Source organism: Hermetia illucens, chromosome 1 (genome assembly GCF_905115235.1).
Source record: "Hermetia illucens chromosome 1, iHerIll2.2.curated.20191125, whole genome shotgun sequence".
Taxonomy (NCBI): domain Eukaryota; kingdom Metazoa; phylum Arthropoda; class Insecta; order Diptera; family Stratiomyidae; genus Hermetia; species Hermetia illucens.
This window is the reverse complement of record NC_051849.1, coordinates 164,948,328-164,971,897: the sequence shown is the minus strand read 5'-3', so window position 1 is coordinate 164,971,897 and position 23,570 is coordinate 164,948,328. Positions and strand designations below refer to the sequence as shown.

General features: G+C 42.5%; 1 protein-coding gene across 1 annotated transcript; it reads right to left on the bottom strand.

Annotated features, from left to right (window-relative positions):
• Window positions 1–2,124: 2,124 nt before the first annotated feature.
• LOC119661555 (alpha-aminoadipic semialdehyde synthase, mitochondrial) lies at window positions 2,125–22,486 on the bottom strand. Its single transcript, XM_038070946.1, has 10 exons — window positions 22,319–22,486; window positions 22,055–22,201; window positions 10,786–10,962; window positions 10,347–10,725; window positions 9,951–10,230; window positions 3,906–4,200; window positions 3,766–3,836; window positions 2,573–3,657; window positions 2,317–2,493; window positions 2,125–2,263 (listed from the first exon to the last, which is right to left on the bottom strand). Exons 1-10 carry the CDS (start codon window positions 22,403–22,405, stop codon window positions 2,148–2,150), a joined length of 2,814 nt encoding a protein of 937 aa, XP_037926874.1. The 5' UTR covers window positions 22,406–22,486; the 3' UTR covers window positions 2,125–2,147.
• Window positions 22,487–23,570: the final 1,084 nt, after the last annotated feature.

The following is a 23,570-nucleotide window of genomic DNA, read 5'->3' as shown; positions in this document are numbered from 1 at the left end:
ATATTGTCAGCTACAAGTATTGTACCTAAATCGCTAGGTGTCCTGTGACTCACTTACATTTTGGTTCAAATTAGGAGATGTACACCATTCTGTAAACGTATTCAATGTTGCGGGGTGCTCAATTGATCTTCCACCGGCTAGCAACAGCAAGCGCTCAATTTCTTTTGAGGAAGTAGGATCATCATCATCAATATCGATATCCGTAAAAACTGCCTGATGTCCTGGCCTACACCATCGCTTCCATCTCAGGCAGGATCTGCCATGTCTTTTTTTTCTACCATTAACGTTGCCTTTATAGACTGGGGGCTGGAACATCCTCATTCATAAAGATTAGGTGACCCGCCCACCGCGGTCGTGGGTCGTGTGTGGTATCACTTATAAATTTAGTCGTTATACAGGCTACGGAATCGTTCATCTTCATGTAGGGGGTCGAAAATTCTCCAGAAGATTCTCCTCTAAAACGCGACTAAGAGTTCGTAATTTTTTTGCCAAGAACTCAAGTATCCAAGAAATACATGAGGACTGGCAAGATCATTCTCTTGTACAGTAAGAGCTTTGACACTACAGGAGAGACGTTTCAAGCGGAACAGTTTATCTTTATTATTCTCATTTGACCAGTGCCATCTGATGTTGTTGCTTCTTTTTTTCGGTGCTGACGTTGCCACCATATATTTGGTTTTGCCTTCACTAATGTGCAGACCCAATTCGCCGGCGCCTGCTTGATAAGGATAAAGGTCGATGGCACATTTCGAGCTGTTCTTCCCATAATGTTAATATGTAGTAGTTGGGTGGTCTTAAAGAGGATGGTGACTCTTGCATATACATCATCATCACAGATCACCTTTTCCAGGGCTAGGCTAGAAAGGATGCACAAGAGCACCCCTTTATCTTAGATCGTTCTTGTTATTGAATGGCCTCTTACATTGATCAGTCTGGCGAGTTAGTCTTATCAATTTGGTCAGGATAAAAAATTCGGCTCCCGGTGACTTATGATTTTTAAGCCGATGGATTGCAAGGACTATTTCTCTATGTTCGGTGATGGCAGCATTTGTCTGACGTTTCAGTTTCCGGGGTCTCCAACTCGCCGATATTTTTGTTGTCAAGCAGTTCACCAAATACTCAACCCATCGCTCCAATATACCCATTCTGTCGGAAATCAGATTTCCCTCTCTATTTCGACAGGATGAGCATCGAGGTGTGTAAGGCTTGATCCTGCTGACTTGCTCATAAAACTAACGTGCCTGATGCGGTTACTCCCTGTGCTTTTCGAGTTCACAGGCCTGTCCCAGACTTCGTTTTTCTGTATATAAAGTCGATTCTCAACGCAACAGAGTTGATGATAGGTCTCTGTACGTACCCGCGTTCTTTGAAAGTGTAGCATTGTCCGCTATGCGGCATTCTTCCATACCGTTGCTGACTTACATTCGTTGTTGAACCAATCGGTTTTTGAGCTTGGTGGCAAATATGTTTGTGACCGTACCAATGATTACATTCTTTGCGCGGTTGTGAAGATCATTTGCCGATGCCTCATATCCAGGATCTCTGTTAACAGCGGTTATTGCCGACCCCGCTTGTGAACGGAACAAAAACTGAAGAAAAAGAAGATTGCGGCAGCCATTCCCTTATAGGTTTCACGAAGTACTCTGTTGTGGATGGCTTCAGTATACACTCCAACTTGATTATCAGAGAGGATTCGAGATCGTATTGGGATCCGTGTAGTAATAAGTCAAAGCACCAAACAAAAGCAATGTTTTGTCGACACTTGGTCACTCATGCTTACTAAGATTACCGAAGCCGCTCGGAGAATGAACCTTATCATACGTACTTAGCGATTGAAGTAAAAGTCATGATTCTATGTTTATGATAAGCGGCAGTTTATCTTCTAGCATGTAAAATGTATCTTACACTTGATTTCTCCTTATTCCTTTTCCATAATTTAGAAGGAGGACCAGCACTGCCGGCATTTTTTTCTGTTGTCATAAAAATGAAGGGAACTTTTTAAAAACTCCATTTTATGTCATTTTTGAAACAGGTATATTAATCAGGTAATTCAACTTAAAATTGATAAGTGGAGGGTTATAAACAGGGAATTCGTTTCTAGTACACGATGAAAACACATTAACATAAGAGAAAATAAATATAATAACTTATAACCATCTTGACTTTTCAGTCGCGGATAGTCCTTCAGCTCGTAGCCGTGAAAGCATAGTCCTGTAGATATCTGGTGAGAATGGGAGCACTACTCCTCTTTGTTGAATTTCACCTGAGGAAAATGATATTTCAAATAAGGACTTCAAACCTTCAAAAATATATTACCATCCAAAATCATCTTTGCTGCGATAGCGGCGGGAGTTCCCACTGTGACTGCCATTGCTGAGTGTCCATGCGGTTCTCCATACGCTACAAAATTAATACCACGCTCTTCGCGGCGGCCATCTTGCCAACGAATGATGAGTTCATGTCGAATGACAACCAAATCACGTTCATGGGGTTCTAAGGTGGGAGATAGTTTGAAAAGTATAATATACTCGTAAAATACAATGTTTTTTTATAGATTTATGGTTAAGCTTACCAAAAGCCAATCGCTTCGACAGGTAATGACATAACGTGTCCAATGGTGTCCCTAACTTCACAACAGGTACATCTTCCAACAATCCTAAACTTTCGATTCCATCTGAATTTCCGATACGCTCAGCTAATTTATTGCGCAAGTTTTCATAGAAAATATCACTGTCGCTTAGTCCTAGCATATTAACGATCAACTGACGCCATGTTACATCTGGTCCATTTGGATGAAGCATTGAATGTGGCTCGGTGTCGATAAGGCCCAAAAGTTGCATTCCTTTAATACATTCCGAAAATCCCTTATAGCGGATTGTTCCCCGAACAAGAGTGTGAATATCTTTTCCGAGTCCATATAAATTTAAATAGTTTGTGGAGTCTCTATTGGGGAAACCTTCCAGAGCGAATCCTGGCAAAAAGTCTAGATCAATGGAAGATGACATCAAATCTCCACCTCCAGATATCTCAACGATTTGTCCTTTGCTTAAGTATTTAGCCGCGGAGAGAGTATTCACAAGAACTCCACGAGGTGACCATGAGAACTTGTAACGAAGTGAGTTATCGGAATGCTCTGGAGCTGGTAGTCCACCACAATAACTGATGAATGATTCAATTACGCCCCCTTTCTCATGTATCTCGTTGATGCATTCTAAAGCTAAGAGATGATCGATGCCTGGATCCAATCCGACTTCATTCATCAATGTCACACCAGCCCGTTCAGCTTCTTCATGCAAGGCTTGCACCTCAGCTGTGACGTAACTAGCAGTAACCAAATGAGTTTTTTGGTCTACACAGTGCCGTGCTACCAAGCCATGTAGAGCATAAGGTAACAAGGAGACAACTACGTCTGCTTTGTCACAAAGTTCTTGAAGCTGACTTGGATTTTCAGTGACGTTCAGATACATGCTGTCTACGCCAGGGTAACGGTATGCCAACCGATCTGACTCCTCCTTTAAGTGGGAACAAATCGTTATGGCAATTTTTTTGTCACGATGCAGCCATTCTACAAGAGGGGCTGAAACCATACCGGCTCCTAAAACTAATAGACGTTTTTTGCCTTCGTCTGATCCTTCAATCTTGTGACGAGACTTCAATCTGTTAGAATGTAAAAATATATAAATAAATTTTGGATATATACAGCGTTTAAGGAATTATTTCTACTTGAAAACAAGCTATTTTTTGAATTTCTCAAAGTTTACTTACGAATTCAGTTCACGAAGCTCAGCAATATACTTAAAGTTATCAGTCAGTTCTCCATTACTTGCAATGATAGCCTTAATTAGAAAGAAAATATTTAAGTAAAGTTTGAAACAACATACATACTATATTGTGTTATAACTCACCGAGTGGATGGGGTAAGTGAAATTATGTTCTTCTAAAGGTTTTTTAGCATCACTTCCAATAATGTCGGTTGCAAATGGCATCAACAACTCCCCAAAGAGATCTGTAGCCTCTCTTGGAAGTTGAGTTGGCATATTGTCTATCGAGCAAACAAGGACACCGGGTCCTTTGAAGCTTTTAGTATCCTTGTTTCGGTCAGCGTCATACAAACAGAAAGGTGTGTCAATAGTGGTACACTCATTCATGAACTCAATGGAACCGCCTGGATCAGCAGATATATCACAGATTGCAAGCATCCTGAAAATTAACGTCATTATGGGTACTTGTTTGAATATGTTTGCACCAATGATAGTCTAAATGTATTTAAATCATTGAATGGAAAACTTTATCGGAAAAATGTTGATAAGTGAAGTTTTAGGAGTCCATTTGAGAAGGAGTACATTATTATAGTACCGGAGTCTTTTCAATGCATAATCAAACTTTCAGCCCACACACTTGAGAGTTGATTTTCCACAATCAAATTGGCGATTGGCTCGGGCAAATTAAAAACCGCCTCTGAGTTTTCCTTAGTATTTAGAGAGCATCGGTAATAGCAAAATAAAACTGATTGGAGTAAACACACTCCCACTGAACAAATCATTCAGTTGATAGATGTTACTGGTGGTATTTCAATACCTTTGGTCAGAGTTCCCAAGTCTTTTCAGTCACCAAAACAAAAAACTTTTGAAGTATCCATGGGACCATACAAAATAGACGCAAATTACGCTGTAGTTCCTGTAGTGCCTATGCCCTCATTATGTAGTAAAAAAGCAAATTAAAGGACTGGGTAGGTAAGCAGGTCGTCAGTTAATATTTTTCTGCAAAACAATTTAATCAAACTAACAAGCTTATACATTGGAAAGCTGGGGTTTGTTATAATAACGTCTTGATTTTCAGTGCTGTGAATCTGGATTGACCGGATCATTTTCGTATTGTCTTCGACATACCTATGCTCTCTATTTTACAAATATTATGTTGAAAAAAAGCATTTTTGTTATTTCTGACCGAATTCAAGCGTTCTTTCTTTTAATGCGAGAGTGATGCCAAACAGTATTCCAAAATTGAACGCTTAGGCTGACTTTCTAAGAATACAAGGACGCGAATATAGCGGTAATAACGTTAGCTTCACACAGCGAGCTTGGCGCGGGTGGTAAGTCGGATTTAGCCGAAAAGGCATAGAGGGCCTATGGCACGGCAGACCTCCTAACCCCCATACTCGTGGAATTCAAATGAGTACAGTAATTAATAAAAACACAAAAAAACTAACAACAAACATGCGGGACCCCTTACCGCACACAAAACTGGCCCATCAGGCAGAGGTACATCTCCGCAACACTGAGAGCCAGGTGACGATACCTAAGAAGAGAGAATTTGGAAGGTCAAGCATTGGCCTACTGCGAAGGCCCCAGTGGCGCAGGTACTAAATGGTACTATCAAAAGGAAGGCCTAAAAGCAGCGGAAATCAACCTGCAAGAGGGAAATACACCCAAGAAGCCTAAACCCGAGTCCAAGAAAAGGGAAATCTCGGGGCGATCAGGGATGACGGAATTAGCTAGGGGATCCGCCATTGGCTATGCTAATGCGGTAAAGGGAATTCGACTGGCCATACTGCCGGAAACATTTCTGGAGCAAATACTCATTGGTGAGGAGCAGGAAATAGTTGAAAGCCTCATCGTCATGGGGAGGTGTGAGGGATGGAATGAGGAGATAGTGTTTACCGCACACGCTTTCGACCAAGTCTTATACTAGTAGGACTATAATCTCTAAACTGCTAGGATGGAAGGGAACGGAGGGTACGCATGGTGACGGCTTACCTTTCCAAAGAGGTTGAGACGGGGAAGCTTTTACGCCTCCTCATCACTCAAAACATGGATTTCCACACCCGGTTATGGAGATTTTTTCGAAGCAAGGAGAAGGGCAAAGGCAAACTCCTCACGATCGGAGTAACACGACCGATCCCTGGAGCAATTAAATTCCTGTTGTATGTCATTCTCAAAAGAAACTTAAGATATATATCTCTTTCAGAGTTTCTAACTGGAGACCTCATGACTGTCCAAGTCTCACCCAACGCCGGAGGAAGAACTTGAGAGGCAGTCGTGGCATCAGGATACTTCCCCAGGAGACGATACTCGAATTCCACCGCAATTAGTCGTTAGACTAGCGAAGTTCTGTGAGAAGCAGGCGCTACCACCTCTTCTCGGCTACGATGCTAACGCCTACCATGAGGTCTGGGGAAGCAGTGATTTTTAAGACGTGAGTACCTTCTGGAATTCATCCTCAGTAATAAATTAGAAATACATAATGTAGGGAACACGCCAACATTCGTGACCAGCACCGGGCAAGAGTCTAGTATAGACATAACTTTAGGGAACACTCTGATGAGCGGCTTGGTCAAGAATTGGAGGGTGTTAGATGAGCTTTCTATGTCGGATCACAGATTAATTATATTCGACATTGAGGGCAACTCGGAAGTAGATAGAATAATAATGAATCTCAGGAGAGCAGATTGGGACTCCTACACAAGACACTTAAGTGACCAGATGGCTCATCTGCAGATGAGCGGTGACATCAGGACCGAAATAGAGCTAGACATAGTAGTGAAAGGCGTCAACAGAGTCGTGAGAGGAGCAAAAACTATTCAACCGGGCGGAACAAACCGGGGATTGGGAACAGAAGTACAAAAGGACACTGAATGCATATAGCAAAGCGATCAGAGAAGCAAAACGGAACAGCTTCAGGGAATTCAGTAACGAGATCGAACAAACCACAGAAGCAACCTGACTATACAAAGCTATAGCCAAATACAAGGCATCTTCTGTTTGTCTGAAAAAAATGAGAAACTTACCGAGAATACATCTACTTCTTAGAACTCATTTCCCGGGGTCCTACTCCACGGCAGAAGGCAATAGTATTCTATTTGACACCCCAACAACGGACAGAAGGGGGAAAAAGGTGAATTGGAAACTAGCAAAAGAGGTATGGTCGGAAGCTAGAGTAAGATGGGCAGTAGGCCCCTTCAAATGACTGAAATCACCAGGAATAGATGAAATTTTCCCAGAACTACTAAAGGCTTTGAAATAATCTTAGGATCTCTGCTAAGAGTGGTAAGGGGCAGCACATCCTTTGGATATATATCAAGGGCATGGAGATAGGCCAAAGTAGTCTTTATTCCGAAAGCGATTTTTACTGTAAATCTTTCAAACCAATCTGCACGACATCGTTCGTACTCAAAACGGTGGACAAGGTCATAGACAACTATATTAGAACTAACGTTCTAATGCGAAATCCTCTACATCCATGTTAGTACGCTTACCGGGCAGGACGGTCAACTGAAACTGCCCTGTATCAGTTGACGAATGTAGTGCGGAATGCCATAGAAAGAAAAACGTCAAAGGAACGCTCGATAGCAAATCGCACACAGAGATAAGAAATGCTTTAATCCACAAGGGAGTGGGAAAAACCCCCTAGATAGGCAGAATGTTAGTCGGTACGCAGGAAGTGTCGACAGGTACAAATTATGTTGTCATGCACACTAGTCAAGGTTGTCCACAAGGTGGAGTATTATCACCATTAATGTGGAGTCTGGTAGTTGATGAACTCCTAGGGGAGCTAAAAAACATGGGAATACAGGTCCAGGATTATAATGATGATTGTGTTTTAATCTGTAGGGGCAAATATGATGACACCCTATATGAATCACTTAACACGAGCCCCCATTTTCAAAGGTAAATATTATAATTGTAGCAAAGTTTGACATTGTAATAAACCTCGTTAAAGGTGTACGTTACCAGAGATGTCGAAGGAAATTATATTACCAAAAGTGAAATTCGATTGTATTACCAAAAGCGGATATAAAGGACATCATTTTGGAGCATTACCAAGGAGCAAGCAGTTAACCTATGAATATCACTAATACTATGGAAAAGATGAAACATCAGCAGTTCTGCTGGGCTGGGCGTCAATAGTCAGTTACAGAGTGAATAAGATCGTTTGAACAATGAATGCCTGTAGGAGGGCCGAGGCAACAATATAATGAATGATAAATCCATAGCAATTGACATCCAAAAATATATCAAAACCTTGAGAGTACTGATAATACCAACATCTCGTAACTTAATTTCTCGAACTAGTGAAACAGTGAGAGGAAGAAGAAGAAGCGAAGAGAATCTCACGTTGAAAACGAGTGATTGCACAATTGGAACAATGAATTTTATCAAAGCTTTTGATCCTTTTCATAAATAAATTTGCTTGAACTGGATTTTCTAGAATGTATAGTCTTAAGTTTCATAGAATTCTCATTCTACTTTCTTCTTCTACTTTGAAACGGTTGGGTTGGGTTAAGTTTTATGCAATAAAATTACAACTACCTTAGGTAGGTAGGTAGGTATCAATGGCCGCTCCGAGGAGCCCAATTAGCGCTGTGGTGCGCCGTTTTGATGAAACAAACTCCTAAGTACATGACTGCTGTGGTAAGAGAAAGAGCAGAGTCTAGCCGGGTCAGATCTTCAGAGCCAGCCTGAATCGTTTTACCTAGTGTCCGCAGCCTGATTCTGGCTAGAGCTGGGCAATCGCAAAGGAAGTGCCTGAGGGTTTTTCCATCTTTTCCACAGCAATGCTAAATGTAGGATATGCTGACTCTGGCGGCATGGTCATTGTCCCGTGCAGACCGCCATCTGAGGTTGGCAGCTTCTAAATAGTGCGAGTAGATTCCACCCTTGATCGCCGCCAGCGGAACACAGACTGTCCCCACCGAAGGACTGCCGAGAGCAGAGCCCCGCCTGTCCAGTCACTCAGCCCGCTCATTCCTCTCTATGTTTCTATGACCAGGAACCGAGAGGAGAGTGACCTTAAGCGTACCCCTCAGACTGTTTAGCTCGTTTCTGTACTGCGTGGAGCATGTCGCCGTCAAGTACAAGGCCCTTAACAGTCGCTTGTTTGTCGGTCAGAATGGTTAGGTTGCGCTTGAGGCTCAGATCATACCGCAGCATTGATAGGCTTCGAATATCGCAGTATTTCTGGTCGCAATACACTGGGAAGTCCTGGGAAGCCGTACGACTCGGATACACTATGTCTATCCGAGAAAACTCCCACGCTGACACCGTAGACCATCTTTGATCCGTCGATGAATAGTACTGTGCCATAATCTTGCAACTCGTCACAGGTCTTCCACTTTACCTTGATTAGAAAACCCACAGCAAAGTTTGTCGTGAAGTTCGGCTTGTGTATGGCATAGTCCGTGGGAAATACCCTGAATTCACGAGGTACTTCATCTAGGATGTTACTGTTGTCGTAGAGCTTCGCCTTCCAACATTCGAACTCCTGTGATCTAACATCACTGCACGCTAGAACGTATTTAATGTGGGGGTCTAGGAGGAGGGGGTGCAGGAATATATTGAGAGTGCCTGCAGGCAGAACTGTAGAGCTCCGATAACACCTGCACACGCGGTTCTTTGAATCCTATTAAACCTTTGGCTCTGTACTTGTCCTTATACAGTAGAACTCTACATCCAGAGAGCCATCCCAGGATCCAATTTCTTTGCAAAGGTCCCCGTGCAGGCACAGAAGGCTATACAAGCCTTTTTAACCCTCAGTTTTATGTTCAATCTTCAATTTAGTTTCGGATCTAGGATTACACTCAGATGCTTTCCATTGAAGGAAATAACCAACTTTTGGTCATTTATCCGCGGTAGGTGAAATCCGGGACCCCTTGTCTTGGTGGTGAATAGTATCAGTTGCGGTTTGGTGGCATTTATACCCAGTCAGCAACTTTCGGCCCACAGGCATACCTTTTCCAATACAGCTACCTTAAGATTTGCATAATTAATATCCTTTTCACTTTTGTATTGACTTTCACTACAATCTTCTAAAACTCCATTAGAACACCCAACTGAAATCTACACGGAAATGCTCTGAGGTTTTTCGAACTAGACCCAAAAAAATTATAAAATCGAATGTTGTTGAGATACCTTTTGTATTGCACTTTTACTGTGATAATGTTAACAACTTACCTATGCGGCAGGGCGGGCGAACCCTTACTCGTTGGTAACCAAGGAGTATTTGCAGGTCTCAGTAAACTCTTAGCATCCGGAATCGTGAGTAACTTCGGACTGTTCACAGCCCAGTAGATACCGTTGATGATTACTGAAGCAAATGGCGCAATAGTGTTGCTGAACGTCGAAATATAGCGCTCTGGGTGCTGGTCATATTCTTGGGCATCAAATCCACCGCCGTCTCGTCGTTCCAAATGGTCCGAGCGGCTTACTTCGCAACCATATAATTTGTTTGAACCTGACATTTGTGAAATGCTGTTAATAGTTCCTTTTTTTAAATTAATGAATAATGGGATGAAAATATGCATATGAAACCTTGAGTTTAAATGACGAACAATTATTGTTCACACTTACTTCCATGCTCGGCAACCTTTCGCAACATTTCTGGTGGTACATATTCGATTGGCAGTTCTTGAAATACCTCTTGCGCACCTTGGGATACATTTCCGGATCCTGTGAAAATAAACGTTAACGGTCCGATAGATCGGGGCATCATCCCCAAAGCAATTTCGTAACCGCAGTCACGTATAGCTTGTCGTGCCATGGACGAATTCCGGTAGTTGTGAGCAGGACCAATATGCATGAAAGGCGTGTGGTGACCTAGTGCCAATAGGCGAAGACCTAATCCATGCAGAATATTTATCATTCCAGCCACACCCGCATATTTGCCAAAAGCTACTAGACGTGCTCCAGACTCATCTATGATTCTCTCATAATCAATTAATCGAATATTCTGAAGGAATGAGGAGAACAGTATTATAATGAGCCACTTACAGAGAATGTGAATACCAACCTTTTCCAATATAGCATCAAGCAATGGCATATTCGATTCTTGAGCTTTAATTGTGTGAGAAAACATGCAATATGTTTTCCCAGGTATCAGGGAATCAACTGGCACCTGCTTCACTCCAAAAATTACGGATGCTTCGCTTATATCTTCGCGGATAATAGCGCCAGCATTGAGATAAGCCTTAAAATAGAGATTTACAAAACTTGGTATGAACTCAAAATAGTTTAAAGAAAATAAAAATAGAAAAAATATTTAAAAATAATGACCCAAAATCTTCATCATCATCAACGGCGCAACAACCGGTATCCGGTCTAGGCCTGCCTTAATAAGGAACTCCAGACATCCCGGTTTTGCGCCGAGGTCCACCAATTCGATATCCCTAAAAGCTGTCTGGCATCCTGACCTACGCCATCGCTCCATCTTAGGCAGGGTCTGCCTCGTCTTCTTTTTCTACCATAGATATTGCCCTTATAGACTTTCCGGGTGGGATCATCCCCATCCATACGGATTAAGTGACCCGCCCACCGTAACCTATTGAGCCGGATTTTATCCACAACCGGACGGTCATGGTATTGCTCATAGATTTCGTCATTGTGTAGGCTTCGGAATCGTCCATCCTCATGTAGGGGGCCAAAAATTCTTCGGAGGATTCTTCTCTCGAACGCGGCCAAGAGTTCGCAATTTTTCTTGCTAAGAACCCAAGTTCTTGGTTAAATTTAATCAAGTTTCTCCCTGAAATCTCTAATTGACATATTTCGTTCTAAAGTCCATACCAAAGTCAAAGGGTAGTATAGGTCCCAGGGCGAAACGTGGATTGGTACCCACGATGGAGCATAAAACCTGGAAAATGCTTGCTGAACCAACACCAGCAGCTCGACTACCAAACCCTATCTCCACCTCCACGTGGTGAGCTGCAGACGGAGAAGGATGGAGGCGAGTCTCCTGCTGACAACCCTACACGGAAAACAACTTGTTACGAAGCCACAGCAGGAGCCTCGGACAGGACGGATTTTAAAACGACGAACCCGGCAACGACAACGGAATAACGATTTGCGCATTTTCTCATGGAACGTGCGCTTCCTGTACAGAGATGAAGCTGATGAGCAACTAGCCGATACCCTGTCCCAATATAGGGCTGATGTAACAGCGTTACAAGAGATGCGATGGACAGGGACCGGTTTCCTGGAGAAGAGCCACTACACCATATATTCTAGCGGTCATCCAGTAAACCATGTGCTCGGAGTAGGTTTCTTAGTCAGCCAAAAAATTGAACCTGCTGTTATCGGCTTTGACAACATAAGCGAACGGCTATGCACTCTGCACTTGCGAGGCAAGTTTAGAAATAAGCCTCATAAACGTTCACGCCCCTACAAAGGAGACTGCAGAGTCGGAGAAGGATACCTTCTACGAGGCAGTAGAACGAACCCTCGAAGCCTGTCCCAGATATGATATCAAAATCATACTTGGGGATTTTAACAGCCAAGTAGGGAAGGAGCCCGTATTCAGGCGATACGTTGGCTCCATATCTTACACGAAAGAACAAATGATAACGGACTGCGGACTATTCAATTAGCAGGGTCACACGAAATGGTTGTTGGAAATACCTGGTTTGCGGGAAAGTGGTCCACAAACATACGTGGGCCTCTCCAGACGGGACCACTTTCAACCAAATTGACCACGTGTTGATCAAACGCCGCCACCTCTCAGCCTTGATGAATGTCAGAACATATAGGGGGCCAATATAGACTCGGATCACTATCTCGTTGGCATGGTGCTCCAAGCTCGAATAACAATACCACCTAGAATCCCCTCTGGCAATCAGGTGAGAGTGAACACTGAAGCCATCCACAACACAACCCTCCGCGATACCTATAAGAGGGAAATTTATGCCGCAATAACCGCACCAACAGAGGACCTGCAGATGAAGCATCAACAAATGATCTTCACAATCACCTGACGGACGTTATCATGGATACGGCCACAAACATACTTGGCCCCAGCCGCAAAAGGAGTCGGAACGGCTGGTTTGACGATGAATGTAAGCTAGCAACGGAACGGAAGGATGCCGCATACCGAGTAATGTTGCATTCTCAAAGAACGCGGGCACGCGCAGAGACTTCACTCCGTCGAGCGGAGAAGCGACTTCACAGACAGAAAAAGGAAACCTGGGAGAAGCAAAAGGGCTGTGAACTAGAAAAGTACAGGGAGCAACGGCACCAGGCGCAAGTTTTACCAACAAGTCAGCAGGATGAAGCCTTATACACCTCGATGCTCATCCTGCCGAGACAAAGAGGGAAATCTGATTTCCGACAGAATGGGCATATTAGAGCGATGGGTTGAGTACTTTGATGAGCTACTGAACAACCAGAACATCGGCGAGTTGGAGGTCCCGCCAACTAAAGACGACGGGCAAATATTGCCACCACCAAGTATAGGAGAAACAGTTCGTGCAATTCATCGGCTAAAAAATCATAAGTCGCCTGGGCCGATGGAATTACAACCGAAATGGTTAAATATGGAGCCGACCAGTTACACCAAGTGGTTCATCAACTTGTGCTCAAGGTATGGGACAGCGAATCAATGCCTGACGATTGGCAACGAAGCATTATCTGTCTCATACATAAAAAGGGAGATATCACACAGTGCAGCAATTATAGAGGTATCACGTTGCTGAGTACCATCTATAAGATATTCTCCACTATCTTGCTAGACCGGATAGCCCCATACGCCCAGAACATCATTGGCCCATACCAAAGAGGCTTCACTCCAGGCAAATCAGCAACAGATCAGATTTTCTCTGTGCGGCAAGCGATGGAAAAACTGTTGGAATATGGGCAACAGTTGCACCATCTGTTCATCGACTTTAAGGCGGCCTATGATAGCATTGCCAGGGTAAAACTGTACACGGTCATGAGAGAATTCAGTATCCCGACGAGATTAATAAGACTGACTAGGCTGACCCTGACCAATGTGTGAGGCCAGATAAAAGCAACAGGATCACTCTCAAGACCATTCGACATCAATAACGGTCTACGACAAGGGGATGCGCTATCATGCGTCCTCTTTAACCTGGCCCTCGAGAAAGTGATTCGTGATGCTGAGGTAAGTGAAAGAGATACGATCCTCTTCAAGTCCACCCAACTACTGACCCATGCTGACGATATCGACATCATGGGAAGAACCACCCGAGACGTACAAACTGCCTTCATCCAGATCGAGCAGGCGGCACTAGATCTTGGGCTGCACATTAATGAAGGCAAGACAAAATATATGGTGGCAATGTCAGCACCGAAGACGAATCAACCAACAACATCAAACCGCACTGGTCAAACACAAACACGAAGAAGAATAAGGATAGGAGAATACAACTTTGAGACCGTTGACAATTTCTCCTATCTAGGGTCGAAAATCACAACCGATAACAGCTACGATAATGAAATCCGCGCACGGTTGTTGTCAGCCAGCAGAGCCTATTTCAGCTTACAAAGACTCTTCCGCTCGAAACGTCTCACCGTAGGGTCAAAGCTCTTACTGTACAAGACTATGATCTTGCCAGTCCTCATGTATTCCTCGGAAACTTGGGATCTAGCAAGAGGAATTACGAAATCTTGGCCGCGTTCGAGAGAAGAATTCTCCGAAGAATTTTTGGCCCCCTACATGAGGATGGACGATTCCGTAGCCTACACAATGACGAAATCTATGAGCGATACCATGACCGTCCGGTTGTGGATAAAATCCGGCTCAATAGGTTACGGTGGGCGGGTCACTTAATCCGTATGGATGAGGATGATCCCACCCGGAAAGTCTATAAGGGCAATATCTATGGTAGAAAAAGAAGACGAGGCAGACCCTGCCTAAGATGGAGCGATGGCGTAGGTCAGACGCCAGATAGGTTTTAGGGATATCGAATTGGTGGACCTCGGCGCAAAACCGGGATGTCTGAAGCTCTTTATTAAGGCAGGTCTAGACCGGATACCGGTTGTTGCGCCGTTGATGATGATGATGATGATACCAATAAGGTAGCACTTGTAGCGCTTAGAATATTAGTTTCCCTAAGAAAATTTAGTTTCGCGAAAGACGGTAACAAGCCAGTTTGAAGAAAGGAGAGCAGGATCCCTACCGTCCAAATGGCTATGTTACATATGTGCAAGCGTCCCAGGTAATAACTGGAATAAATCCTACTTGGTGCTAATAGTAATCACCATTAATATTCCCATTAAAATCCTAGTAGCTATGTCACCAAGACGGTTAAAAGGTGCAGAAATGTTGGCTAGCAACCTGTAAATTCCAAAATCCATGACGACCAATAATCTAGCACAAATTGTCAACTATCCTGCTGAGAATACAGATCTAAAGAAAAGACAATCTATGTATAGATGGAGATTAGTTCTATCTATTCTTTTGGGCAGGATGGATGAAAGTGTTGCTAAAAGTTCTAGACTTCATCATCTGACACACTACTTCGTGTCCTCCGCCTAAGATAGTCTTCAAGTCAGCCGATTCCTTTCACAAGCGGAATGGGATAGTAGGAGAGAAGTTGTTAGTTCAAAGAAGCCCCTGTCACTTGGTTCATTAGCCAGTCGAGTTCAATCATCTTCACGTTAGTGCTCTTCGGCATCTTTATGATAATGTTGCCAGGTGCGAACTCGTCTTTATCTGCATGAAGTCCCATTTTCCTAAAAAAGGGTGTTCGAGATTGCGGACCGCTCAGTAAAAGTATCGCGCCTTAACGATCTTGTGCAGCTAAGATTGGAACCTGATTTCGGTCCAGCCACAGACCTAAATACACAATGAGCTGCGGGGTCCAAGGACATCTTGAGCCACTTACCAAAAATATTTGCTACTCAGGGGCTCCTGCCCTTACGTTTATAAATGGTCTTGCCTTTCTTAATAGAGTAAGCGACGGAGATCATTCACGCGAAAAATACTGCAGTTGGCACGAAGACAATACCGTAGACGCCACCCACGAAACTCTCCGTGTCTGCTGTTCATGAAGACATCAACAATACACTTTCATGCTAAGATCGTCTGCCCATACCTCCCAGTATATGAATGACCAACTAGATACGGCTCTTCTGGCATGCCAAGTCTAACAGACCATCGTAGGAAGGGCTCCTGAGAGCCGGTCTTAGGATTGATCTCTTTGCTACTCTGACGTGATTTCTATCCTCCTCTGGCCCTTCAGCTTCTCGTATGACATGAGATGGTCGCACAGATAGTCCCTCAATATTTGCAAAAGGTAGTTGGGCACATGGGGGGAATTTTCTAGCGTGTTTAGCATATCTATCAATTCTACGGAATGACGTGTACTTCTAATATCGAGCATTACAAGGAGCTCTGTCCATCTAGATCGGTGGCCGTAGCCTTCAGCTGTGTCCACTATTGATCTCTGCTCCAAAACCGGACTGCCTTGGGAATAAGTTCGCAGCACCACGTATCGCTTCGGTCAGTCTACATCTGATGCGCTTTTTGATCACTTTCCTGGCTGTGTGCAATGGTATGCAGGCGACATCTCAGGGTCTTCTTTCTTTTGCCAGTTAGCACGAGTCTTGCTAAATTCCAGCGGCAAGTAAAAATAACCTCCTCCAAGGAAGCTTTTAATGCGTGAGCAGTAGATCCGGTCGATAGGTAGACATCCGTTTGCCCACCTGTACTAGGATACGGGTGCTTTGAGGTGGTGACGAGCAAAACGGGGCAGCAACTCTAGTGGCCATACCAAACCGATTGGCCGAGGAGAACCTCCATGTGGTGGAATCGGGAAACGCTATACTCACTATGATTTGCTGGTCGTCAGGCAGTAGGCGAATGCTCCAAGGTTTAACAAGGGCCACCAGATTTGATTCTACACGTGGATTCATATGAAGTGGTTTTAAGTTGCGAAACCTTACCAGGGGTATACAGGTACCATGGGAACCAGGATAGTCCTTGAATTTTCAGGAGCCTTCAATTCGGTTATAGCGGTTGTTCCTTAGTGGGAGTTTCATGGTGGTTATGGTTACGTCCGAACGGACAGAGAACTCGGTCCTCAAATGTGGTGTTGCGTTTCAACTGAAATTGATGTCAAAAAGAGACCGAAATTTGAAGAGCCACTAAGAATCGAATCGAAGAATCATTCCTTAGGAATAAGGATATAATAATAATAATCGTTGGTGCAACAATCCATATTGGATCAGGATCTTGAAATGTGTTAGAGGATTCATTCAAAACCGTAATGATACACTACAGTACGCTATAAGAAGCAATATGGTCAGCATTGCTCTCGCCCGAGATTATTACCCTGATTAGGGTCGACTGAGTCGACTGGTATTCGACATCCAGTCACGACACAAACTCTTCTGCCGCCACTAAGACCAGCTCTCTAACTACTTCAGCCAACCGAACACTGGGAATAAGGATACCAAATCGAAAAGCGGAAGTTGCAAAGGAAATCTGCGGCATCACCGATGAATAGGGAACCCCCGATATACGCCATTGTTTCCCTTTTACCTACATACGAATCACTAAAGAAAGAACCTGTCTTCTATATCAGCAATAGATGAATTGACTGCAGCAGTAAAAACACTGAAGAATAATAGAGCATTTGGCCTGATGGAGCAGTTATGGGGGTCATAAAGATATTAGCAGCCGCAAGACTGCAGATGCTGCTAGATATGAAAAACATATGCTTATTCAAAGCAGTTTTCTATAAAATATAAAAAAGTACCAATTGATCCTGCTTAGTAAAGGCAAAAGCGATTCTATACAATATCTGCATATAGACCTTCAGTTGTTGGCAAGCAGGTTTTGAAAATGATAAAGTCACTAGCGAAATCTATTCAAAATTTTGGTGGACTCTCTGAGAAACGGCACAGTTATATCCTCAATACATTCAATATCTTTAGGTGAGTTAATATCAAGGAGGCGCATACTTCGCAGAGTTATCTGAAAGATTGTGAATTCCTCTTTGAGACAAAATTGTGAAAAAACAAATAAATTCTGGTCCAGTCCATAGGTCTATCCTTAGTTGCGACTTCTTGAATGTGACGTACAACGAGATTCTAAGTGCCGGATAATAACTATCAATACGCTACGTGGGAAATAATCCAGGTAATGCTAAGGAATGATACTTCTAAAGAGGCTTGAATATATTGTGGCATAATGCATAAACTGGGCTACATTTTTGGGCCGGTGAAGAATTGCCGGCATTCTAAGCAAGCTGATAGCAAATGTCAGAGGTTCTACGAAGAGCAAGCGTGAACTTCTAATTGATAAATACGAACTTGGAACTACTCTATGACAGCAACACATGCTGGCCTGACGAGAGAACGGGATGAAAAATGAGGACTTCCCATGCTCGGAGCTTTCTCAGACGCCCGAAATAGATATTTCAGCGAAAAAAGATGTAATAGGAGGCCCTGGGAATCTGAGGCCCTTTCCCGTGAGTGGAAGAGGGGGATGATCGCCAAGATTCCGAAAAAGTGCACTCATTTTGAGTATGACTATTGAAGAGGTATTTGTGCGGTTCCTTCTATCAGGAATACGATAACTGGTAGCGTCGAAGAGCAGTTTAATCGACAGAGAGTAAGCTGGTTTTCGGTCTGCATTGACCACAATTATACCCTCCTGATAATTTTGAAGTAGTGTGCAGAGTTCAGATCTCCGCTTCATTTTCATTGACTCTGAGAGGATTTTCAACAGCGTGGACAGAATGTGTATTTAGAATGCCAGATTTAGGATGGATATTCCGGAGAAAATACATAAACGCTCTGAATTTGAAAACAGAAGCAAACAGGGTCAGACTGAAGATAAACTCCAACCATCGCAATCTTCCTATTTGCATTAACGGGAAAAACATCGATGTATGGTTCTGCTAACGGTGGCACGGAGCTTAAGGGGGTCATCCCGTGTGTCGGGTTGGAGAAATCGATTTTTTTTTTTTGCATGAATTGTATCTATATATAGTGGAGAATATGTGGGCAAAGGGATTTTCCGATATTCCGAGTCCTTCAGAAATTACAGGGTTAAACAGGTAAGGAGTTTGCAGCCGTGGCTAGAGTACTCGATGAGAAAGAGCATCGAATCTTTTTTTACCGGTTAGTTTTTTACCTGAGCCTTACAAATTCGAACACAGGTATAAATATAAAAAGAAGGAAAACCAATCAATTGTCTAAACTTATTTGCTGTTTGGAATAAAAAGGATAATCCAGTCTAGAGTGAGCACTGAAAGACGTTCAAGTTATAATCAGTTATATTTTGTTTTAAGTATTGTGCTGTTTGTGTGTTCAGTGATTTTTTTAAATGGATCGTACGAAAGGAGATCGCTTTAACACTCAACGTCATGCTCGCACTAACAAACGAATATTTCATGGGAATCGATAGTTATCAGAGAAGAAAAAGGACTTCGCATCAACATCAGCAAAGAAACTTTTAGGAAGCATGAACATGGATGTTCCAATTGCGACAAGTTTTGTATATTGTATATTGGATTTTGCTGGAGTTGTCTCCGGTATTTCTGCAAATTTCTGCAAATAATAAAATACACGCAGTAGTAAAAAAGGAATACGTAGGACATGTCAAGAAAAGAATGGGAACGCGGCTTAGAAATGCAAAGAAGAATCACAAAGGCATTTGTGGAAAAGGGGCTGGAAAACTTACTGATAAGGACCTCATTACATTTCCTGGGCTGGCTATTCGTCGACACGCAAATTCGATAGAAGGAATGAAGCAAGAAATTTGGAAAACTTTCTTCCATAAATGTTCTACAGACGAAAATCCTCAGCATCAAAATTGTCCAGCAGGCGAGGACAGTTGGTGCAAATGGCGCAAAGCGGAAGCTAAAGGAGAACTGGATAGTTTTCACCACGAGAAGGCACCTTTGACTGAAGAAGTTCAAGCAGTCATCAAACCAATCTACGAAGATTTGTCACGAGATGATCTCTTGAACAGATGCTTAGGAGCAGAGACCCAGAATAACAATGGGTCGTTAAATGCATTGATCTGCACTTTCGGTCCTAAACACCTTCATTCTGGGGCCAAGGTCGTAAAAATAGCCACTTTTCTGGCTGTAATTATTTTCAATGAAGGATTCAATGGCATTCTCAAAATCCTAGTGACAATGGGATGTCAAGTTGGTCACATATGTCAGGTTTATGCCGACCGCCGTAATGAAGCGCGAATTTGGCGGTCCGAACGACGATCGACTGACCCCGCTAAAAGAGTCACAATTGACACCAGAGAGCAACAATCGGCCTTACAAGACTTTTTTGAAGAAACGGAGGGTGCTCTCTATGGAACAGGAATAGCAGATTAATGGTGAGTTAAAATTTTACTGTTGATAATCACATTTAAATTTTCAAATGCGTTTTTCTCGAAACTGCATCTTGAAAATCGGCTGCCACCATAGCTCAAAATCTATCCAACCAAATTATTTGAAATTTTCACGACTTCTTTAGTACATATTTCTACGGTCCGCAAACTAGGATAATTCCAATCGGACTTGTAGTTTTTTTTTTAATCATAAAAAAAGCCGTAAAAAAACACCAGAATCCAAAAAATTAAGTTTAAAAGCCCACCAAAAATTTACCTTTTAATATTTTCTAATTATCCTAGTTTGCGGACCGTGGAATATTGTCCACATTAAAATGCCGTTTAGTTTTTTTCCCTCAGATGAACACAGCGCCCTCCAGCGTGGCAGCAGAAAAACACCTTTTTTTGGAGATGGGTGCATAAATTAACACCTATTCCGAAAATTAGCAACGAAATCAAGCTGAAACATTTGTCACATATACTAGAGATATCAGTAAACATATGGTGAAAAAATCACGTTTCTATCTTTATCCAGTCCTTCAAAATAATTTTTCAAAAATAGGCAAAAAAAACGGCCTTCACACGGGATGACCCCCTTAATGTCACCTTCGCTGCTTTGTCTAAAATCTGGATATCCAGATACCTCAACATCAACATCAAGTTGAGGCTGTGCTGTTAGTCCGGAACAGCACATGGAAAGTCAACGCCATTGTTACCCTCCGACAGCATGGTGCGTAGGCGTGTTGACCCGCTATGACTCATTTAGGGGGTATTCGCAACCATACACTGTGCACGAGGTAATCGGAACATTTATAGTTAAGTTGCCCAAAAGGATGCTAATAATACTTTATAAGCACGTTCGTATGTTAAAGGAAACATTTTGAGAGTTACCCCAGTACTCAATGAATTTGTTTGAGATTTTATCGTGGGCATACCTATGTGATCGCATAAATGCGAGTAATATATAGGCAGCAGTCACATGGTACTTGAATACACCAACTTCTTTGCCGTGTCATCTATTGATTGCTATTTATAACTATAGATTTTCTTTCTCTTTTCTACACAAATGTTCCAATAAGCAATAATATTTACTTCCAGCAAACAAAACTTATGAAAAACAACTTACGTCTTATCACTTCCATTGAATCCCCATAATCAGCTGAAGTTTACAATTTGATTTCCCCCCATCTTCCCTTGATATCAAGAAAACAATTTGGCGCCAATTAAAAACATTCAACCATTGCAAAAAAAAGCACGAAACAAAAAGGGGCTTGTAGTTTGCTTCAGAAGAATCTGCGTCTACTTTATCAACTCACATTTCGGTTATTTATACGAAGGTGGCTCAATTTCCAGGCGGAATCAACTGATAACCATTGTTCCGTGATAAGAACCATGGAAAGTTGGGAGCAAATCTGATTTTTTTTGCGACTTTACAAACGAATCAATAGTTTGGAATATCCGCTATCAACTAACAGATACAGATGACATTAATTTGATCGAAATATTATTAAGTAGTCTAAGCTGGTGATAAATGGCAAATTTTATTGTGAACGTTATCAAAAGGAAAATGTTAGCGAACGAACCAGATTTCTTGATAAGAACATCATCGTTATGAGGGGTGTTAAACAATAAAAAAAGATTTCTATTATCGTTAAGAGACAATCTCGCTCTTATTTGATGCGAGCAGGCAACTATAAAGCGACTAATTAAGGGTTCTGAGCATGTTAGTGACGATAAATAATTGTTGCTAATACACACTAGGGAAAGGCATTTCAGGTAACCGTGAAAGATAGCGCGTAGGTGTGGTTGACGCGCTACACCCCATTAAGGAATGAATGGTAACCACAATAAATACACACTAAACCTTCAATCAATTTTGGAACCTTTCTTTAATGGTCCTTGTTCCTATACACATACAATCGTGTATCAATTCTAAATTTACGTTTCCGCATCTTATGCACTTTTACAATTTTTATTCGCTACTGACCTGCATCGGATACGCACGACGATTAGATGGTTGAACGATCACTTTAATTCCTTGCTTCACCAGCCTCTGGACCAGAGCAGGGTTGAATGGGGCTCGCCGCTCCCATACCGATTGATCCTCTCTTCTGATTGCAATCACTTTGCCACTCTATAATTAACATTATATTATTTGTATCTTAATAATTTACCAATTTCAGAAAAATATGGTGTGTTTGGTGCAGTCGAGAGCTAAATTTAAACTATATTTCTTCAGGTTGTAACTTACATGCCTCCATCTGGCGCATGTAACTGATCTCCAGACTGTATCACGGATAGATAAGAACCGATCACGTTTTAAGTGGCGTATGATCATCTTGAGTAATCAATGGTTGGACTTCGACTAAAAAAGAAGATTTTGAAGAGTAACAGATACCCTAGCCACGCGGGGGAAATTTGCTGAGATTGAACTAATAAAGAGTGTCAAAGAAGGCATACATCACCATTGATAAGACAATCACCACCAGCCATTATATTCATGTTATCTGTTGTATGAAGACTGTGATGATATTTTTCCATACAGTGATGTAAACGAGGAATTGGAAATGTTCTATTTTCGAAGAAGGGAGTTACATAACATTAAAACAGGTAGCGGTAGCAATACACTAAAATATCCTTTTTAAACCAGAAATGAATGGTTTCACGAAGAAAGGATAGAAGTGAGTAGATAATTTACATACAATACACCAAAACTATAGCCTACCTACCTACCTTGTCGGTGTCGCGGGTTTAAAACGGGATGTCTCCTGGAAAACTATTGGTAAAACCTGCAACCAACCAGTAGATAAATCCTAAACCTAGATATGGCTGCTATCCTGAGGGCTAAGTGGTCATACGGGATAAGATTCTGACATATATGGTAACTTGTACAAAGTGCTGAGCTTGAGGTGAAATGCATGAGGAGAATCAAAAGGCTGATCCGGTGATTTCGCAGCAAGACGAAGGCAGTTTCGTCAACGAAATTCAACATTCGAATTCGTTTGGAAAACTTCCAAGGGCAATATGCTATTTGCCTCCGTTTCACAAAACTTTTAAGAAACATCATGATCATCATCACCGGCGCCACAACCGGTATCCGGTCTAGGCCTTCTTTAATAAGGAACTCCAGACATCCCGGTTTTGCGCTGAGGTCCACCAATTCGATATCCCTAAAAGCCATCTGGCGTCCTGACCTACGCCATCGCTCCATCTTAGGCAGGGTCTGCCTCGTCTTTTTTTTCTACCATAGATATTTCCCTTATACACTTTCCGGGTTGAATCATCCTCATCCATACGAATTAATTGACCCGCCCACCATAACATATTGAGCTGGATTTTATCCACAACTGGACGGTCATGGTATCGCTCATAGATTTCGTCGTTATGTAGGCTACGGAATCGTTAATCCTCATGTAGGGGCCAAAAATTCTTCGGAGGATTCTTCTCTCGAACGCGGCCAAGAGTTCGTTTTAAGAAACAAGGATGGCAAAATTGAACCTCCA